Source organism: Nicotiana tomentosiformis, chromosome 2 (assembly GCF_000390325.3).
Source record: "Nicotiana tomentosiformis chromosome 2, ASM39032v3, whole genome shotgun sequence".
In the NCBI taxonomy this organism is placed as follows: Eukaryota; Viridiplantae; Streptophyta; class Magnoliopsida; order Solanales; family Solanaceae; genus Nicotiana; species Nicotiana tomentosiformis.
Window position 1 is genome coordinate 72,144,542 of NC_090813.1, and position 21,672 is coordinate 72,166,213.

General features: G+C 38.8%; 1 protein-coding gene and 1 long non-coding RNA gene across 4 annotated transcripts in view; both read right to left on the reverse strand.

Annotated features, from left to right (window-relative positions):
* Positions 1 to 17,366: 17,366 nt before the first annotated feature.
* The window catches only part of LOC108947660 (uncharacterized), a 58,402-nt gene continuing 54,096 nt past the window's right edge, over positions 17,367 to 21,672 (reverse strand). The window contains exons 1-4 of one of the 2 annotated variants that reach the window (XR_011413963.1): positions 18,272 to 18,452; positions 18,038 to 18,161; positions 17,629 to 17,946; positions 17,367 to 17,540 (exon numbers count right to left, since the gene is read on the reverse strand). Coding sequence is in view for 1 of the 2 variants with exons in the window: in XM_070195543.1 (XP_070051644.1) it covers positions 18,302 to 18,356 (55 nt within the window). In the remaining variant the exon portion in view is untranslated. Of the gene's footprint in view, positions 17,541 to 17,628; positions 17,947 to 18,037; positions 18,162 to 18,271; positions 18,453 to 21,672 lie in introns of those variants that run through there. The other variant, XM_070195543.1, reaches the window with a different exon arrangement.
* Positions 18,540 to 19,051, reverse strand: LOC108947659 (uncharacterized). Of its 2 annotated transcripts, XR_001972184.3 has the most exons (3): positions 18,904 to 19,051; positions 18,751 to 18,823; positions 18,540 to 18,656 (listed from the first exon to the last, which is right to left on the reverse strand). It is a non-coding gene; the product is annotated as an uncharacterized lncRNA (long non-coding RNA). The 2 variants fall into 2 exon arrangements; XR_011413478.1 differs by lacking the exon at positions 18,904 to 19,051 and having other exon boundaries at positions 18,751 to 18,897.

Below are 21,672 nucleotides of genomic sequence, written 5' to 3' on the forward strand. Positions count from 1 at the left end.
ATTGTTGCATATTAATTAAATAATTCTACCTTGTTATATTCTTCATCATTTATTTAAATGTTTATAATTTAAATTGCTTGACCTTTTCCTGCTAATTGTTACATGTTTAGTTGGAACTTGATTTCTTTTATTTGTGCATTATTTGAAGGTTGGTTTTCTTTAAATTAAATATTATTAATATGAAGTATTTGACATTTTAAATTTGGTATTTAAGCAACATATTAAAGATTTTGAAATATTGTTTTGTTGAATTATTTATTCCTGAATATTTTTGTAAGATTTTCGTACTCATTGTGATGGAGCCGTGAGCTCTTATTTGTGGAAAAATATTATTGTTGATTTATTTGGCATGAGCCGTGAGCTCTTTATTATGGAAAATATAGTTGTTAAATTATTTTGGCAAGTTGAATTATTTGGGCACTTGAGGTGCAAATTGTGATATATTGAGATATTGATACGCATGCGGTGGTATAAGGTTTGGGTGTTGAAATGCATGCTGTGAGATAAGGGGGCTTCATACGCGTGGCTAGTAGGGGGAACTACTAGAAGTCATGCAGTGTGATAAGGATGGCTAAAACGCGGGATGCTATTTCGAAAAAAATATTTTCTTTAAAATAAATTGTGAAGGCTCCCGCGGTGAGATAAGAAAAATGAGATATTGTGAATTTATTTATGATTTGGGACTACGAGGCAGTACCTCGGGAGTGCCCTTGTTGATATTGATTTATGGCTGCAGTTGACTTTGATTATTGTTGTGATTTTCTTAAAGTTGAAAAGAATTCTATTTTGTTTTCACGAGGTATTAATTTCCATTATTTGGTATAATTAAATGATGACATACTACTTGACTCATTTTTATTGTCATTTTATCTTATTATATTGATAAAAATTTTACCATGTTATTATTTATTTTCCATTAGGGCCTGACCTGACCTCGTCACTACTCTACCGAGGTTAGGCTTGGCACTTACTGGGTACAGCTGTGGTGTACTCATACAATGCTTCTACTCATCTTTTTGTGCAGATCCAGGTACATCTTATCAGACCAGGCACTAGTAAACTAGTTGTATGAGGAGACTTAGAGGTATATCTACCAGCGCCCGCAGACTCCGGAGTCCCTTTCTATCTTACTATGTTGTCTTCCTTATTTACTTTAGACTCTGATACATAGAGAATAAATTCTTAGAAGCTTATGACTTATTTCTACCGGATTTTGGGAGTTGTAATTAAGTGAAATTTCGGATTTACTTATTTAATATTTGTATTATTATTCCGCATTGATAGGCTTACCTAATCTTAGAGATTAGGTGCCATCACAATATCCTGCGGGGGGAATTTGGTGTCGTGATAAGTTGGTATCAGAGCTCTAGGTTCATAGGTATTATGAGTTACAAGCAGGTTTAATAGAGTCTTGCGGATCGGTACGGAGATGTCTGTACTTATCTTCGGGAGGCTATGGAACTGTTAGGAAAATATTCACTTCTTTGATTCCTTATCGTGCACACTGTTGACTTCAAAGTTCTAAACCATTATCTTTCTATTCTCTCACATATGATGAGGACATGGACAACTAGATCTGATGATCAGACACTCGCGCCCCCTGTTGGAGCCGCAAGAGGCCGGGGTCAGGGCAGAGGCCGAAGAAGACCACGTGGTGCAGCCAGAGCACCTGCACAAGCTGTTGCACCAGAGCCACCAGTAGCTCTAGTTAGAGAGTAGGCACCTGAGATGCCTGTTACTACTCCTACACTTCAGGAGACTCTTGCCCAGATTTTGAGCATGTTTGGCACTCTAGCTCAGGCAGGGTTAATTCCACTTGCTCTTGCCACATATTTAGGCCGGGAGAGGAGCACAGACTCCCGCTGCCCATACTCCAGAGCCACTATCCCAAGTTGACCATGCCTTAGAGGTTATACTAGTGCAGCCAGTTGTCCCAGTTCGACCTAAGATTAGGACAGCAGTTTCAGAGGGGGATCAGCTCAGGCTCGAGAGGTACAAGAAGTACCACCCTCCCACTTTCAGCGGTTTTGTTTCAGAGGATGCTCAGGAGTTTCTGGAGGAATGTCACCATATCCTCTGTACTATGGGTATTGTGGATTCCAGTGGGATTTCTTTCATGGCATTTCAGCTTAGAGGAGCAGCCTACCAGTGGTGGCGGGCATATGAGTTGGATAGTCCGGCTGAGGCACCTTCACTTACTTGGACTTAATTTTCAAATATGTTCTTAAGGGAGTATGTTCCTCAGAGTCTTAGAGATGCATGGCGCGCAGAGTTGGAGCAGTTGCGCCAGGGTTCTATATGACGAGTGTCACCACACTCAAAATAAGCCCTCGGAGGACGTGGTTGCTGGGACTGGTTCGTGCCTGATTGACTAGACTGTCCGTTGAAAGCACCCTGTACAGGAGGTACAATAGACACTGGCGGTGCATAATATGGAACCTGAGGTCTGGGAGTAGCTGGAACACCACTGGAAGCTAGAAGTGATGAATGAATAGGACGGCTCACATAACCTCTACCATGATGGGCTGCAATTAGGGCACGAGAATTATTATATGTGCCAGAATCTCGGGGTCTCTTAGTTTCCCTCTCTTCCCTCTCCCGAATCTGCATACCTTCCAATCTCCTAGCAATTGACACCACCTGTTGGTATGTGATGTTCATCTCTATCTCTCGGGCCATACTGAATTTGATACTAGGGTGGAGACCCTCAATAAATCTATGAACCCGCTCTTGAACAGTAGCAACTAAGGCTGGTGCATGCCTAGCCAACTCACTAAATCGGACCGCATACTCTGACACGGTAGATGGATTTCCCTAGATTTAGGAGGGGTGCACCTCCACAGATTTCTCAGGCCTTACCCATTCCACAGGGCCCTCAGGTTTCTCAGGTCATGATTACTGCACCAGTTGCCACTCCACCTGCACAGCCAGCCAGAGGTGGACGTCGGGTAGGTACAGGTCGCCCTAGAGGGGGAGGCCAGGCCAGATATTATGCCCTTCCTGCTAGGACAGATTCTGTTGCATCCGATTCTGTTATCACAAGTATTAGTCTGGTCTGTCATAGAGATGCATCAGTCTTATTTGATCCATGCTCCACTTATTCTTATGTGTCATCTTATTTTGCCCCGTATTTGGGCGTATCACGTGATTCCTTGAGTTCTTCTATGTATGTATCTACACCCGTGGGTGAATCTATTATTGTGGACCGTGTGTATCGGTCTTGTTTAATTGTTATCAGTGGTTTTGAGACAAGAGTTGATTTATTATTGCTCAGTATGGTGGATTTCGAAATTATTTTGGGCATGGACTAGTTGTCGCCCTATCATGCTATTCTTGATTATTACGCCAAGATGGTGGCATTGGCTATGCCAGGTCTACCGCGGCTATAGTGGAGAGGTACCTCAAATCATGTTCCTAGTAGGGTTGTTTCATTTCTTAAAGCTTAGCGAATGGTTGAGAAGGGGTGTAATGCGTATCTGGCCTATATAAGAGATGTTAGTATTGATACTCCTACCATGGAGTCAGTTCCTATAGTAAGGAATTTTTGTGATGTATTTCCAGCGGATCTTTCGGGTATGCCACCCGACAGGGATATTGATTTTGGCATTGATTTGTTACCGAGCACTCTGCCCATTTCCATTCCACCATATCGTATGGCCCCAGTAGAGCAAAAGAATTAAAAGAACAGTTACAAGAGTTGTTTGATAAGGGCTTCATTCGGCCCAGTGTATCGCCTTGGGGTACTCCTGTTTTATTTGTAAAGAAGAAGGATGGTTCTATGCGGATGTGTATTGATTACCGCCAGCTGAACAAAGTCACAGTGAAGAAAAAGTATCCATTGCCTCGTATTGATGGCTTATTTGATCAATTACAGGGTGCAAGAGTGTTTTCCAAGATTGACTTACATTCAGTATATCATCAGTTAAAGATTCAGGAGCTAGATATCCCGAAGACTACTTTCAAGTCCAGATATGGTCATTATGAGTTTCTTGTTATGTCTTTCGGGCTGACCAATGCCCTAGCAGCTTTTATACACTTGATGCACAGTGTGTTCCGGCCTTATCTTGATTCTTTCGTCATTGTATTCATTTACGACATTCTAGTGTATTCTCGGAGTCGGGAAGATCATGAACAACACCTGAGAACTGTGCTTCAGACTTTGAGAAAAAAGAAGTTATATGCAAAATTTTCAAAGTGTGAATTTTGGCTTGATTCAGTAGGATTTTTGGGTCATATAGTTTCGTGTGAGGGGATCAATATAGATCCAAAGAAGATTGAGGCAGTGCAGGATATTATCGCCGATTTGTAGAGGGTTTTTCTTTTATTGCTTCACCTATGACCAGATTGACCCAGAAGGGTGGTCCATTCAAGTGGACCGAGGAATGTGAGGAGAGCTTCCAAAAGCTCAAGACAATTTTGACTACAACCCTAGTGTTGGTATTACCTATAGGTTCAGGGTCTTATACTGTGTATTGTGATGCGTCGCGTATTGGTCTCGACACAGTGTTGATGTACGACGGTAGGGTGATCGCCTACGTGTCCAGACAGTTAAAGGTACATTAGAAGAATTATCCGGTCCACGAACTTAAGTTAGTAGCTATTGTTCATGCCTTAAAGATTTGGCGGCATTACTAATACGGTGTCTATTGTGATCTCTACACCGATTATCGAAGCCTACAACATCTGTTTAAACAAAAGGATCTTAATTTGCGGCAGCGGAGATGGTTGGAGCTGCTTAAGGATTATGATATCACCATTCTCTATCATCCCGGGAAGGCCAATGTAATGGCTGATGCCTTGATTCGTAAGGCGGAGAGTTTGGGCAGCTTAGTATATTTACCGATAGCAGAGAGGCCTTTAGCCTTGGATGTTCATGCCTTGGCCAACCAGTTTGTCAGGTTGGATATTTCCGAGCCAAGACGAGTTTTGGCTTGTATGGTTTCTCAATCTTCTCTTTATGATCGTATTAGAGAGCGTCAGTACGATGACCCCCATCTGCTTGTCCTTAAGGATACAGTTCAGCATGGTGATACCAAGGAAGTCACTATTGGAGATGACAGTGTATTACAGATGTAGGGAAGGCTATATGTGCCTAATGTAGATGGTTTGCATGAGTTGATTCTCCAAGAGGCTCACAGTTCGCGGTACTCCATTCATCCGGGTGCTGCAAAGATGTATCAGGACTTGAGACAGCACTATTGGTGGAGGCGGATGAAGAAAGACATAGTGGAGTATGTAGCTCGGTGCCTAAATTGTCAACAGGTGAAATATAAGCATCAAAGACCGGGTGGATTGCTTCAGAAGTTAGAGATTCCAGAATGGAAATGGGAGCGGATCACCATGGATTTCGTTGTTGGGCTCCCACGGACTTAGAGGAAGTTCGATGCAGTTTGGGTGATTGTGGATAGGCTGACCAAGTCAACTCATTTCATTCCTGTGATGACTACCTATTCTTCCGAGTAGTTGGCTCAAGTCTATATTCACGAGATTGTCAGACTTCATGGCGTACCGGTATCTACCATCTCTGACCGGGGTACACTGTTTACATCACGGTTTTGGAGGGTTGTACAACGAGAGTTGGGTACTCGTGTGGAGTTGAGTACAGCATTTCACCCTCAGACAGATGGGCAGTCCGAACGCACTATTCAGATATTGGAGGATATGCTTCGTGCGTGTGTGATATATTTTGGGGGTGCTTGGGATCAGTTCTTACCACTTGCGGAGTTTTCTTACAACAACAGCTACCAGTCGAGCATTCAGATGGCTCCGTATGAGGCCTTGTATGGTAGGCGGTGTCGATCTCCAGTGGGTTGGTTCGAACCAGGCGAGGCTAGACTATTGGGTACAGACTTGGTTCAGGATGCCTTGAAAAAGGTTAAATTGATTCAGGATCGACTTCATACCGCCCAATCTAGACAGAAGAGTTATGCGGATCGGAAGGTTCGTGATGTTGCATTCATGGTTGGTAAGCGGGTCTTGCTCCGGGTTTCTCCTATGAAGGATATGATGAGGTTCGGGAAGAAGGGCAAGTTGAGCCCTAGGTATATTGGGCCTTTTGAGATTCTTGAAAGAGTTGGAGAGGTGGCTTACAAACTTGCACTACCACCTAGTCTCTCTGTAGTTCATCCGGTATTCCATGTTTCTATGCTCCGGAAGTATCACGGCGATCCGTCTCATGTGCTAGACTTCATTTCAGTTCATTTAGATAAGGATCTATCTTATATTGAGGAACCAGTGGCTATTTTAGATAGGCGGGTTTGAAAGTTGAGGTCAAAGAACATTGCTTCCGTGAAGATTCAGTGGAGGGGTCATCCGGTCGAGGAGGGGACTTGGGAAACCGAGCATGACATGCGCAGCTGTTATCCTCATTTTTTCACCACTCCAGTTATAATTCTAAACCCGTTCGAGGATTTAAGAGGTGAAGAATATAATGACCCAACCAGTCATTTTTACTTTTAGAACCCCGTTCCCCTAAATAAAACTCCTCATATGTGCTTTTATAAATTATGACTTGCGGGGATGGTTGGTTCTTGATTTGGAAGTGTTCGGGTTGAAATCGGAATACTTGGTTCCTTAAGTTGGCCTTAAAATGCTAAGTTTGACTTCGGTCAACATTTTGAGAAAACAACCCCGGAATAGAATTTTGATGATTCCAACATCTCCGTATGGTGATTTTGGACTTAGGAGCGAGTTAGGAATTTTATTTGGAAGTCTTTAGTTAAATTAGGCTTGAAATGGCTAAAATAGGAATTTAAGTTTGAAAATTTGACCAGGGAGTTGACTTTTTGATATCGGGGTCAGAATCCCGTTTCGAAAATTTTCTTAGCTCTGTTTTTTCATTTATGACTTGCGTGCAAAATTTGAGGTCAATCGGACTTGATTTGATAGGTTCCGTTGTCGTTTGTAGAAATTGAAAGTTTCAAAGTTCATTAGGCTTGAATCTATGTCTGATTCGTGTTTTTAGTGTTTTTGAATGTGATTTGAAAAGTCGACTAAGTTCGTATGATCTTTTAGGACTTATTGGTATATTTGGTTGAGGTCCCGAGGGGCTCAGGTAAGTTTCGGATGCCTAACAGATCATTTTTGGACTTGGCTTGATAGCTGTTTCTGCAGGTTCTGGTTTCCTCCTACGCGATCGCGTGAGAAGGTATGCGATCTCGTAGGGTTAATTGGGCAGATGAAATTTTGTGCTATGCGATCGCGTGGGCAAGTCCGCGATAGCGTAGGTTTGGCAGACTGTGTTATGCGAACGCGTGGCTAAGACGGCATTCGCGAAGAGGAAACGAAGCAGAACCTATCCACACGCTTAACCCTTCGCGATCGCGTGGATGAGTATTCGATCATGTAGGTATAGGAAGGCTATGTTTCGCGATCGCGTTGAGTTATCCGCGGTCGCATAAGCTTAATTCTGGGCAACCTTATTTTGTTCTTCACGATCGCCTGCCTTTGGCCGCGATCGCATAGAAGAAATCCCTGGACAGAATGCTTAAGTTCTGAAAATGGGACTTCGTCTCATTTTCCATTTTTAACGAATTGGAGCTCGGATTGAGGTGATTTTTGGGAGATCTTCAGAGAAAACATTGGGGTAAGTGTTCTTAACTCAATCTTGGTTAGATTACCCGAATCTATCACTGTTTTTAATATTTAATTGGTGATTTAAGTTGGAAATAAATTGAAAACCCTCTTGGATAGAATTAAGGATTTGAGGGTCGAATTATTATTGGAATTTGGTCATTTTGGTATGGTTAGACTCGTGGTTGAATGGGCGTTCATATTTCGTACCTTTCGCTGGAATCCGAGACGTGGCCCCACAGACGAATTTTGAGCTAATTTCGGATTTTATTGAAAAAATATAGTATTTTCTTATGGAATTGATTCTATAATTTTTGTTGACTGTATCGAATTAATTATGACTAGATGCGAGTCGATCGGAGTCGAAAAGTCGAGGAAAAGGCATACTACGTGATTAAATTGGAGCAAGTCGAGGTAAGTGACTTGTCTAACCTTGTGTGGGGGAAATTTCCCCTAGGATTGGTATTGAAGTGATAAATTTTAATGTGTTGAAGGTTGTGTCCACGAGGTGACGAGTGTGTACACGGGCTAAATGTGGAAAATTTTGTCTTTAAATTGTATAGATCATTGTTGCATATTAATTAAATAATTCTACCTTGTTATATTCTTCATCATTTATTTAAATGTTTATAATTTAAATTGCTTGACCTTTTCCTGCTAATTGTTACATGTTTAGTTGGAACTTGGTTTGTAATGACCCGACTTGTCGTTTTAAGAATTTAAGCCCCGTCTAGCGGCATAAGGCCCTGAGCAACTTTTTATTATGTGTATTGACTTGCGTGCGTGGTTGAATTCAGTTACCGTATGATTCGGAGTGATTTGGGACACTTGGTCCCCAAAACGGAAGCTTAAGTCTTAGGATTTTTACCATATTCGGAACTGTGTGAAGACGACTCCGGAATGAAATTTTGATGATGTCAATAGCTCTGTATGGTGATTATGGACTTAGGATCGTGTCTGGAAATTTATTTGGAGGTATGTAGAGGAATTTGGCTTGAAATGGCGAAAGATGAATTTTCGGGAAGTTTGATCGGGGGGTTACCTTTTTGATATCGGGGACGGAATCCGATTCTGGAAATTAGAATAGCTTCGTTATGTCAATTATGACTTGTGTGCAAAATTTGAAGTCATTCCAGATTGATTTGATGTGTTTAGGCACAAGATATAGAATTTGAAATTTTAAAGTTCATTAGGCTTGAATTGGGTTATGATTCGTGGCTCTGATGTTGTTTGATGTGATTTGAGGCCTCAAGTAGGTTCGTGTTATGTATTGTGACTGGTTGGTATGATTGGACGGGGTCCCGGGGCCTCGGGTTTGATTCGGGGTGGTTCCGGACCAAGTTTGGGTGTTTTGATGCTGTTGGTTGCTGGTTCTTGTGTTGTTCTTCGCGGTCGCGAGGAGCCTCTCGCGTTCCCGAAGAAGGATTTTGCTGTTGGAACTTTGTTCTTTGCGTTTGCGAAGACGTTCTTGTGTTCGCGAAGAAAGAACTTTTGCTGCGACCTCAGAGCAACCGTGACCTTAGAGGGGTTGTTATGAGTGTAGTGATGCTAGGCACATTATGAGAGATTGTCCTAGACTTGGGAGGGGTGGATTTCATCAGAGCACTCAAGCTACAAGCTTTATTCCAGTTAATACTCCACGTGCACAGTTAGCTAGAGGTGGAGGACAGGCGGGTAGTGGGCGCCTAAGAGGCGGAAGCCCGAACCGTTCATTTAATCACTATGATTTGGCTGAGGCCAATACATTAGATGGTGGCGTTATAGGTATGATCCTGATTTTTATTATAAAAGGATATTTTCCTTAATTTGATTCGGTTTTGAATATTGAGGTGAGTCCTCCTATTATACTCCACTTATGGGTGAGCTTCGTAAATTTGTGACCCACTTATATGTTTATCCCTGTTGGGAGATTTAAAGATGTGAAACCGTGTCTGTCATTTTATTTTTGTACACCATTGAGGGCTATAAGTGCAAAAGTAATTTTTATTATTCATGACAGTGGGTTTAATATGTTTCGGAATAATTGATTCCAATTTTTATGAATTATATGCCCTACCAGTATGAGGGTTCATTATGTGTTGTGAAAACTGTCTACGAAATTTATTGAAAAGAAGAAAGAAAGGAAATTGAAATTTCAGTTGGCACAATGTGCAAAATACTTGTGATTCGGAGCTGAGGACGAGATCCTCACATTTTTATATGATGTGAAATATTTAAACCGGGTTGCAAGCCGCAATGGAAGTTAGAGAAGGACGAGGTCCTTGTGGTGAAATATTTATGAGTTTAAAATTCTCCCTTTGTGAATTTTAATTTGTACAATAATATTAATAGGGAGTCATGCATGTTAGGCTTATTTGATAATTCTTGTATATTTTATGTGCATATTCAGCCATTTTCGTGCTGTAAACATTGAGTTTTAACCTATAAGATGAGTACCCAGGTGGCGTTAATGTGACTCATTAAATTGGTCAAATAGTTATGAGATCTTCATGTCTCACATTATGTTGTCAGTGTTATGAAAAATTTGAAATGAGGTACTGGTTAATATAAGATTAATTAGTGATGCTGGAATTAATTATGAACAGCTTTTAAGACCTGAGATGTGGTGATGAGCATACATATGATGTACTTCATGTCCTGATATCATAATGATAATGCAATGCTTGTAATGCTGAGAGCAGTGTTATTAATATATACCTTGTAGATGTGTTGTTAGGAGTCGTTTTGGTGTTACTCTGGCAGGTGGATAGGCCCATTTACAGGGGAGACTCTGCCGAAATTTTCTAAAACATTTGGGAGTTAGAAAAACTTGGGAGATTGATATGTGTGAAAGAAGAGATAAATAATGTTATATGTTTGAGGACGAATGATCCTAAGCGGTGAAGAATGTAACACCCTAGAAAAATTTTGAATTACTTCAACACTATCAAGAAAGTTGATGTGCGTAGGCATGAGTTGCTACATCCAGTTGAGACTAATACCGTGCGTTGATGAAAAATCGAACTTTCTGAAAATGTTTGGAGTGTAAGAAATTGGTATTAAGGTTCACAAATATGGATAAAAGAAATAATCTCAAATGAGATGGTGTTGCCGGACTTATCTCTAATGCAGTAATGTGGGACCAACCGTGAGTATATGTGTAAAAGTAAAAATTATCAATTCGGTAAACTTAGAATAATTATTAGCACGTTCGAGGATGAACGTTTGTTTAAGAGTTGGAGAATGTAACGACCCGACTTGTCGTTTGAAGAATTTAAGCCCCGTCTGGCGGCATAAGGCCCTGAGCAGCTTCTTATTATGTGTATTGACTTGCGTGCGTGGTTGAATTTAGTTACCGGATGATTCGGAGTGATTTGGGACACTTGGTCCCCAAAACAGAAGCTTAAGTCTTAGGATTTTTACCGTAGTCGGAATTGTGTGAAGACGACTCCGGAATGGAATTTTGATAATGTCAATAGCTCCGTATGGTGATTATGGACTTATGAGCGTGTCCGGAAAATTATTTGGAGGTCTGTAGAGGAATTTAGCTTGAAATGGCGAAAGATGAATTTTTGGGAAGTTTGACCGGGGGTTGACTTTTTGATATCGGAGCCAAAAATCCGATTCTGGAAATTGGAATAGCTTCGTTATGTCAATTATGACTTGTGTGCAAAATTTGAAGTCATTCCAGATTGATTTGATGTGTTTAGGCACAAGATATAGAATTTAAAATTTCAAAGTTCATTAGGCTTGAATTGGGGTATGATTCGCGATTTTGATGTTGTTTGATGTGATTTGAGGCCTCGAGCAAGTTCGTGTTATGTATTGGGACTGGTTGGTAAGATTGGACGAGGTCCCGGGGACCTCGGGTTTGATTCGGGGTGGTTCCGGACCAAGTTTGGGTGTTTTGATGTTGTTGGTTGCTGATTCTGGTGTTGTTCTTCGCGTTCGCGAGGAGCCTCTCGCGTTCACAAAGAAGGATTTTGCTGTTGGGACTTTGTTCTTCGCGTTTGCGAAGAGCTTCTCGCGTTCGCGAAGAAGGAAATGTTATTGTTCGTTATCTGACTTTAGAGGCTCATATCTCGGAATCTATAAGGAATTTAGAGATGATCCAAAAATGAGAGTTGTAGATCTTTGTATCTCGTTTTCAGAAAGGTAAACCATTTATCATTTGAAGTTGTGTACAAAACGTTATGGTGGATAAACTATAGACTGTCCGGGAAGAGTTTGGAAATCTCTGTTGCATAAGACTGACTTTGGAAGCTTATATCTTGTAATCTATAAGGAATTGGGAGATAAGCAACAAATGAAAGTTATATTCCTTGGAGTCTAGTTTCCATAAAGTCAAACCATTCAGCATTTGGAGCTTTGTACAAAAAGTTATAACCATTATACTAGAGGTTGTTTGAGAAGAGTTTGAAAATGACTTTTGAAGAATTTGTTCATCGCGAACGCGAGGGGGGTGTCGCGAACACGAAGAACAAACCCCTGGGCAGCAGAATAAAGTCCAAATTCGTGTCATTCTTCCATTTTTGGACCAAGGAAGCTCGGGTGAGGTGATTTTTCGAGAGGTTTTCAAGGAAAACATTGGGGGTAAGAATTCCTAACTTGATTTTGGTTAAATTACATGAATCTATTGTTGTTTTATCACTAAATTAGTGAATTGGGTTGAAAAATTTAGAAAACTCTTTTGGTTTAAATTTAAGATTTGGAGGTCGATTTGTTATTGAAATTCGATAAAATTGGTATGGTTGAACTCGTATCGGAATGGGTATTCGGATTTCATGAAAATTATGTCGGGTTCCGAGAGGCGGGTCCCGCGTTGACTTTTCTTGACTTTTTGGAATAAAATTTTAAGTCGACGTATTATTATCCGAAATTATTTTCGATGAATTTTAATGAAGTTGTACAATTAATTTGGATAGATTTGTGCTGTCCGGAGGTCAATTCAAGCAAGAAGGCTATTTTGGAATATTGGCCTAACTTCAAAAAGGTAAGTATCTTGCCTAACCTCGAATGGGGGAATTGCCCCTTAGGCATCGAGTCTTATGTGCCGTTTGTGAAATATGAAAATCCGTGTACGCGAGGTGATGAGTACGGACTCGGGCTTGTATGTGCAAAATATATTGGGTTTAAGTCTTAGGCATATTGTATAGTAAATTGAATAATTGTTGGCATTTATTTAATCATCTATTTGCCATGTCTAAATCCTTGTTGGTTGAACTTGTTTTTATATAACAATTTGATGTGATTGTTATTTGAATATTTATGTAATTCCGTGAGTTTGTTGGTTTGATAATTCTGGGAATTTAATTTCATTTTGAATTTTTCCTATGCAAATAATTATTTAAGCAAGTTTAAGAAGAAGCGTTAATATAATTATCTAAATTTTGATTAATGAAGGCTTTGATTTATGCTGAATAATTTCTATCTATGTTGATTGTTTTTGTGGTGTTATACATGTTGTGTGGAGCCTTCGGCTATTTGTTGTAAAATTTATTGATTTGATTGTTTCTTTGGAATTTGGTTGTGGCCATTGGGCAAATTGTGATATGAATTGATTTTGTTATGTTGTCGTGATAAATTCCCATATAAATTGTTGTACTGTGTGAGTTGTTATTTTGAGGATATAAGGATGGCATTTCACCGTTGTTATTTTGAGGATATAAGGGTGGCATTTCACTGTTGATATTATATGGGTATAAGGGTAGCATTTCACTGTCATTGTGTTTGTTGGAATATTGTCTGGGCGGAGCGATAAGGGTGGCTATAGGAGCGATAAGGGTGGAAATAAGAGCGATAAGGGTGGTTATTGATATTATCTGGGTGGAGCGATAAGGGTGGCTATAGGAGTGATAAGGGTGACAATAGGAGCGATAATGGTGGCTATTGTCAGGGACGATATGTGATGATGTGGGGTTGTGGTGTTGATAATTTTCATGTGATGTTGTGATTTTCTTGTGTTTATTTTTATACATTGTGCAGTTTGTCTTGTTGTTGGTAAATTGATAACAATCTGATTTATGTTGAAATTGAGAGCCTGTGGCCATTGCCAGGCGGATTATAAAAATGAAATGTGGGCACGAGGTGCTGTGAGTAAATAATGAGGATATTTGGCACGTAAATTTTTCGTGCAGTTGTGATATGAAATGAGGACACGAGGTGCCAGAAAAATATGTGATTTAATTATGGGCACGAGGTGCCGTGAAAATATGAAAGTGGGCTGAGACCCGTGTTTACGAAAAATATGAAAATGGGTTGAGACCCGTGTTTATGAAAAATATAAAAATGGGTTGAGACCCGTATTTTTATGATTATGAAATGAGGTGTCACATGGTGACTTTTTAATTGGAAGAATTATATTCAAAATATTTATTTGGGAGGATTTTTATTCAAAAAGAATTATATTTGAAAAATAATTATTTGAAAGAGAGTTATTTGGAAGAATTATATGTGAAGGACATTTATTTGAAAAACTTGAATTAATTGGGCATACATGTATTTATTAATTGTTGAGTGATATTTATGGTATTCTTGTTGTCTTGCTGCGCATACCACTGGTTGTTTTATCCTGCCCTTGTTGCTATTTGTTTCCTAGTATTTTGTATATTATATTGCACAGGTTATTAGACTAGTGAGTGTCTTGACTGTACATCGTCTCAACTCCATTGAGGTTAGTCTTGATACTTACTGGGTATCGACCGTGGTGTACTAATACTACACTTCTGTATATTTTTGTACAGAGCCAAGTATTGAAGATATCGGACTTGAGCAGAGTTAAAGCGGGATCGTAAGGATTCAAAGTAGAGATGCTTGGTCGTCGCAGTCCCTTGGAGTCTTTTCATTTCATTGTATTGTTAATTTGAAATCAAACAGTATTGTATATTCGGTCGTCGTGATCATTCCATGTATTCAGTTAGAGTTTGTGACTCAGTACTATCAGTCTTGGGAAGTTGCATATTCATATTTGTTCCGCTGTCAGTTTTGATTATTTATTTAATTAAAAAAAAATGGTTTCAAAATATAATTGAAATCGGCTTACCTAGTCGTAGAGATTAGATGCCATCATGACACCTGTGGTGGAATTTTGGGTCGTGACATGGTTTCTTTTATTTGTGTATTATTTGAAGGTTTATTTTTTTAAAATTAAATATTATTAATACGAAATATTTGACATTTAAATTTGGTATTTAAGCAACATATTAAAGATTTTAAAATATTATTTTGTTGAATTATTTATTCCTGAATATTTTTGTAAGATTTTCATACCCATTGTGATGGATCCGTGAGCTCTTATTGGTAGAAAAATATTATTGTTGATTTATTTGGCATGAGCCGTGAGCTCTTTATTTTGAAAAATATTGTTGTTGAATTATTTTGGCAAGTTGAATTATTTGGGCACTTGAGGGGAAAATTGTGATATATTGAGATATTAATACGCATGCGGTGGTATAAGGTTTGGGTGTTGAAACGCATGCGGTGAGATAAGGGGGCTTGATATGCGTGGCTAGTAGGAGAAACTACTAGAAGTCATGCAGTGTGATAAGGATGGCTAAAACGCGGAATGCTATTTCGAGAAAAATATTTTCTTTAAAATAAATTGTGAAGGCTCCCGCGGTGATATAAGAAAAATGAGATATTGTGAATTTATTTATGATTTGGGACTACGAGGCGGTACCTCGGGAGTGCCCTTGTTGATATTGATTTATGGCCGCAGTTGCCTTTGATTATTGTTGTGATTTTCTTAAAGTTGAAAAGAATTATATTTTGTTTCCACGGGGTATTAATTTCTATTATTTGATGTAATTAAATGGTGACATACTACTTGACTCATTTCCATTGTTATTTTATCTTATTATATTGATAAATATTTTACTATGCTATTATTTATTTTCCAGTAGGGCCTGACCTGACCTCGTCACTACTCTAACGAGGTTAGGCTTGATACTTATTGCGTACCGCTGTGGTGTACTCATACTACGCTTCTACTCATCTTTTTGTGCAGATCCAAGTACATCTTATCAGACCAGGCACCAGTAAACTAGCTGTACGAGAAGACTTAGAGGTATATCTGCCAGCGTCCGTAGACTCCGGAGTCCACTTCTATCTTACTATGTTGTCTTCCTTATTTGCTTTAGACTCTGATGTATAGAGACAGAGAATAAATTCTTAGAAGATTGTGATTTATTTCTACCGGATTTTGGGAGTTGTAATTAAGCGAAATTTCGGATTTATTTATTTTATATTTCTATTATTATTCCGCATTGATAGGTTTACCTAATCTTAGAGATTAGGTGCCATCACGACATCCTACGGAGGGAATTTGGGGTCGTGACGAATGCACTTCAATCCAAATTTATGAAATTCTTCCAAAATGCTAACTTCCACAATATGCGCTGAAACGCTCCCGGTCATCCAAAACCCGATCCGGACATACGCCCAAGTTCGAATTTATCATACGAACTTGTTGGAACCTTCAAATCCCGATTCCGAGATCGTTTACTCAAAAATCTAACCTTTGTCAATTCTTTCAACTTAAAGCTTCCGAAATGAGAATTTTCTTTTCAAATCAACTCTGAACTTCCGAATTTTAATTCCGACCACGTGTACAAGTCATAATACCTGAAGTAAAATTGCTCATGGCCTCAAACTGTTGAACGACACGCTAGAACTCAAAATGACCGGTCGGGTTGCTACATTCTATTTCTCTGCTGATTGATAAACAAAATTAAATGCAAGAATCTTTAAAAAGCCAACTAAAGCATAAATCAAATGTAAACTTTCCAAAAAATAGAAATGGTTCAATAGGAAAGCAAGAGAAGAAGAGTATAAGCACAAGAATTAAGAGGGATTTAGTTAGAAATCACTAAAGCACAAGAATTAAGAGGGATTTAGTTAGAAATCACTAAAGCTGAAACTTGTAACATCATTTTTACAAAAATTGCACCAATTACGGATAAAGCTCTTATTGGAGATATTTGGACAAATACACTAAGTAAACTAAAATTCTGAATGGTCATGAAAACAAAGAAAAATAGAAAAAATGCCGGAATCAAAAGGGAACGCAGTGGTATTAAGTGTCAATAGAGCTAAATATGCTCAGCTAGAACTTCCTTTTTGTTCAGCGGTTTATGGAGTCCAAATTTTCAACAAACTACGCTTCAATCCCAACATATTGAGGTTGTTGGAGTCTATACCTTAATAGTACGATTAAAATAACAGAGAACAAAATGCATATACTACTCAAACTTTTGTGTCAAACAAAACTTCTTCTTTTTCCTCTCAAGGAAATAAATTTAAGAAGCATCAGGACCATACCAAGATTTCCATATAATTAAACCAGTTAGTCATACATTAGTAGAAATAATTATATACGAAATAGATATCTATAATCAAAGTTTTTAGCTTCTTTTTTTTATTCCAGGTGCTACTTCTTTTGTGTTCTTCTTGCTCTTAGGAGTTCTCTCAGCAAAGAAACAACACAAGAGCAACATATGAATTGGCTATTTTTAGCAAGTATTCTTGTCAGAGATAGCGAGCGAACTAGTAATTAACGTCTCTCTAACAAATCATCTATCTGATGCGAACCAAAGCTTCTTTACTTAGAATCTAATAAGTGTTGTAAGTCTTAGTCTGGTTTTAAATTCATAGTTCGAGCACCTACTCCACTTCATAGCACGAAAAACACTCTAAAGAAGATTAAATTTCAAAATAATCATTTCCGAGCATAAATGGTTTTTTTCTTTTTTTCTCCCAAACTAATAGGAAAAAATTGCAGTAGCTTTATGCTGGTTGGTATCAAAGATTTTGAAACAATCTAGATTTGTAATCAAGTACACTAACCTTGTGTCGCCGCGACATATTTCGAGTAGAGGAGCATCCAGAAAGCAGTCGCAAAAGTGAGCTTAATCGCATTCAGAAACAACACCAAGATGTGGCTTCACTTGCATCCCAAAATAGTAGCAAACGATGTTTCACTTGCAAAAGTGCTAACAAATGATAGTTGTTCAACTTGCTTGTCTTTTCTACAAAGTTGAATCTTATATTAAATTTAGAAGGAACGAAAATTTCAAATACCTCTCAGCAGTTTTTCGGAGGGGAAATTTTCATTTCCGCCTTATATTTGTTGTAGGAACCATTGCCTTTGCTTGTTGTGTGTGGGTGCTCTTGTTTCTCTGTGGCAAGATGTTTAATTTTTCGTTTACTTACTTCCGCAATATCCTTGATGGTGGCTGGCATTTGTGAGACGACCAAATTAGTTTTGTCCATGAAAGACAAAATAACTAACTTTCCTGGCACTGCCTCATTGTTTCTTGTAAACAGTTTTTTTATTTGAATGTTGAAGGTCTTGCCAGTCAGTAGCTTTTGCGCGTTCACAAGAGGCGGCAATTCGTTCTGGAAAGATAAAAATTGGTTATTTATGTGTGAGAGGAGGCTCAACCTGCAGAAGATACTTGTTTGTAGTTTTTTGAAGTTAATAATGTACCTTGACATTACATATATCATAAATCTCTTCTGAAGTGAGAAGCAATATTTTTTCTACATGCTCGTCGGAAATAGTTGCTGTTGTAGAACCGCTCTGGTCTGTAAGCGTCACTTCAAATTGGCATCTAGTTGTAAGATAAAATGATTGCTTAGTTAAAAAGATGGTGAATATCTAATCATTAAAAATAAACAGTTATGTGGAAAATTATGTGGAAGAATGTTGTTGCATAAATACGTGGGAACTAACTGGGTAGATCGACGTCAATTAGTACATTAGAATTTTCTCCGTGAGATAGCTCGTGTGAAGTGTTGTTTGCAGTCTGAACAAGCTAGAATACAGAATCGTTGGCTCTCATTTTGTAGTGCGACTTCAGCCTGTATGTAGAATATTTGGCCTTAGAAAATGTAAGAATGCCGCATATTAATTTTTTGTTATTAGAGAATGAAGGTAAAAGTTCGTAACGGTATATAGATGAATATTTAGTATACATACTGGAGCTTCCTGTTGGATTTCTGCAATTGGTACTATCTCTTCTTCGAAAGGAACAAATAAAAAAGAGCCTGTTGGACTTGTGCTCTTTATTGTGTACGCTATAAGCATCTGTTCATTTTTTTGGGCCCTTCAAGTATGTTAAAATATCAAAATTAGTTCTTGTATATGTCCAAGCATTGCATGACCAAAAATTTATTTATAGAGAAGCAAATTTGTAATACCATGTTCTCAGCGCTTTTGCTTGCGGGTATGGAGGATTGATTTCGATTGTTGTACTGAATCTGTTAGTCAATCCTGCATGCAATTGAACATTTAGTTCTAATTTGATCGCCTGGTATATGAAAAAGTAAAATATAATTGCGTATATACATTACATGTACTGGATTTGTTATTACATCCTGCATGCATTTGAGTTGGTTTACCAACGACGACTTTGGTCTTCCAATTTTTCTAGCAAGGATGATTGGATATTCTTTAAGCTGTTTGAGTTGTTTGTTCCCATCACGATCAATAAAATCTTCCCAAATGTGAGCTTTGTTGGTTTTTTCTTGTATAAAATAGAAAGAAATTGTAAAATAATTATGTTAAATCGATACAGGAATCTCAATGCTTAAGTAGTACAAATGAGCACCAATTGGAACATTTAAGTGTTAGACATGATTAAAAAATGAACACATATTGGTATGTTAATGTGCAGAAATTTCAATAATGTAATTAGTTTCGAAGAAAACAGATATTCCTTAAGGTCTTCACTAGTGATTCCTAACAAAAGCTTCAAAAGCAAAATAGTTTGAAATATCAGATGTTTTCGAAAAGCCGATAAGTCTCAGATCTTAAATAGATGGTAGAATTGTTTCATCATACTCTAAAAATATTCATGCTTACTAAAAGATAAATAGATATAATTCACAACTTACTGTAGCAATGATCCAATTAGTTCCAACATAAAGATGTTTTGAATAAGTTCTGATATTGCATTGGTAATATCTGCACCTTTGAAATACAATAGTTTGTAAGCACATTTGTGATATACAAAGTTTTAGCATTCAGCGATCCATGGTCGGATGAATGCTTTGAATAGAATTTCTATAATCTACTTATTAGCTCTTCTTCAAAGCCATTCAAAGGTTTGTTTTCTACCAAACTTAAAGCATCTTGATTGAAGGTAAAGACATCAAAGGATATTATTTTTATAGCAAGAAAGTGAAAATACTTGTATATACAACTACACAAGGTTCTACCTCTATATAACACAAGATCATGTTTCCCTGCAATACTGTTTTACAGTACAATATACCTTATGTAACGACCCGGCCGGTCGTTTTGAGAATTTAAGTCCCGTCCGGTGGCATAAGGCCCTGAGCAGCTTCATATTATGTGTATTGACTTGCGTGCATGGTTGAATTTGGTTACCAGATGTTTCAGAGTGATTTGGGACACTTAGTCCCTAAAACGGAAGCTTAAATCTTAGAATTTCGACCATAGTCGGAACTATATGAAGACGACTCCGGAATGGAGTTCCGTCGGTTGCATTAGCTCCGTTGGGTGATTTTGGACTTAGAAGCGTGTCCGGACTGTAAATCCGAGGTTTGTAGCTGATTTAGGCTTGAAATGGCGAAAGTCGAATTTTTGGAGATTTGGACCGGAAGTGGACTTTTTGATATCGGGGTCGGAATGCGATTTCGAGAGTTGGAGCAGCTCCGTTATGTTATTTGAGACTTGCCTGCAAAATTTGACGTCATTCCGGGTTGATTTGATAGGTTTCGGCACGGGTTTTAGAAGTTGAAAGATTTGAAAATTTATAAGTTCGATTCATGGTGCAATTCGTAATTTCAACGTTGTTTGATGTGATTTGAGACCTCGATCGGGTCCGTGTTAGGGTATAGAACTTGTTGGTATATTTGGACGGGGGTCCCGAGGGCCTCGGGTGTTTTTCGGACGAGTTGCAGATGATTTCCATGGTTTTGGGGAGGTCTGAGTTCTGGTGTAATCGCACCTGCGGACCTTGGGCGCAGGTGCGATGGTCGCAGGTGTGAAGATGGAGGCGCAAGTGCGAGAAAAACTGAACTTGGCAGTCTTCGCAGGTGCACATGCGGAGATGGAAGCGTAGATGCGAGAATTGAGAGTTGGCATGGGGTCGCAGGTGCGAGAAAGTTCCGCATCTGCAATGCCCGCGGATGCGCAGAAGGCTCGCAGGTGCGGAGGCTGTGGGAGTTAGTGACTTCTGCAGGTGCGACTGGTTAGACCGCAGGTGCGAAAAATGATCGCATTTGCGAGGATCACTGGGTAGAAAGGGGTTGGAATCGAGGGTTAGTTCATTTTTCACTCCATTTTTGATTTTTAGCTCGGGAGAAGGCGATTCTTTGAGGAATTTTCAGTGAAATCTTATGGTTAACGATTTCTTACTCGAATTTGGTTTTATTGCATTAATCTATAGTTGTTTCTCCATTTAATTTCAGATTTTTGGGGTTGAAATGGGAAAAAAAAAATGGAAGAACCTCTTCTATAAAGATTTTGAGTTTTGAAGGGGGATTTGTGGTCGCATTTGAGTAATTCTTATATGGTTGGACTCGTGCGTGAATGGGTGTTCGTATTTTGTGATTGTTACCCGATTCTGAGATGTGGGCCCGGGTCGACTTTTTAGGGCAAATTTCAGAATTTTTGTTAAAATATTGATTTCATTGATTAGATGAGCCTATTATTGTTGTATTCATGTTATGCAATTGTGTTTGGCTAGATTTGGGCTATTCGGAGTTGGATATTCGTAGAAAAGGCATTGTGACCGATTGTTTGAGCTTGACTCGAGGTAAGTACCTTGCCTAACCTTGTGTGGGGGAACTACCCCTTAGGATTCGAGTCATCTATGTTGATTGTAGTCTGTGTACGCGAGGTGACGAGTGCGTGCTCGGGCTTATTTGTGGAAAGTTGGCCTTTTATGGTTCTTATGTCCTTATATTCACCGTGTATGATGTTGTTTTTGATACGTTTGATTTCATATTTGTTAGTTTCACCTCTACATGCTTTGATTAGAGATAATTATTTTAGGATTCACTCTTAATGTCTATTTGACTCTTATTCGCCTTAACCAAAGATTTTTCCTCTTCTATCGTCGTGCTATATTTTTCATAACTCCTTATCTTTAA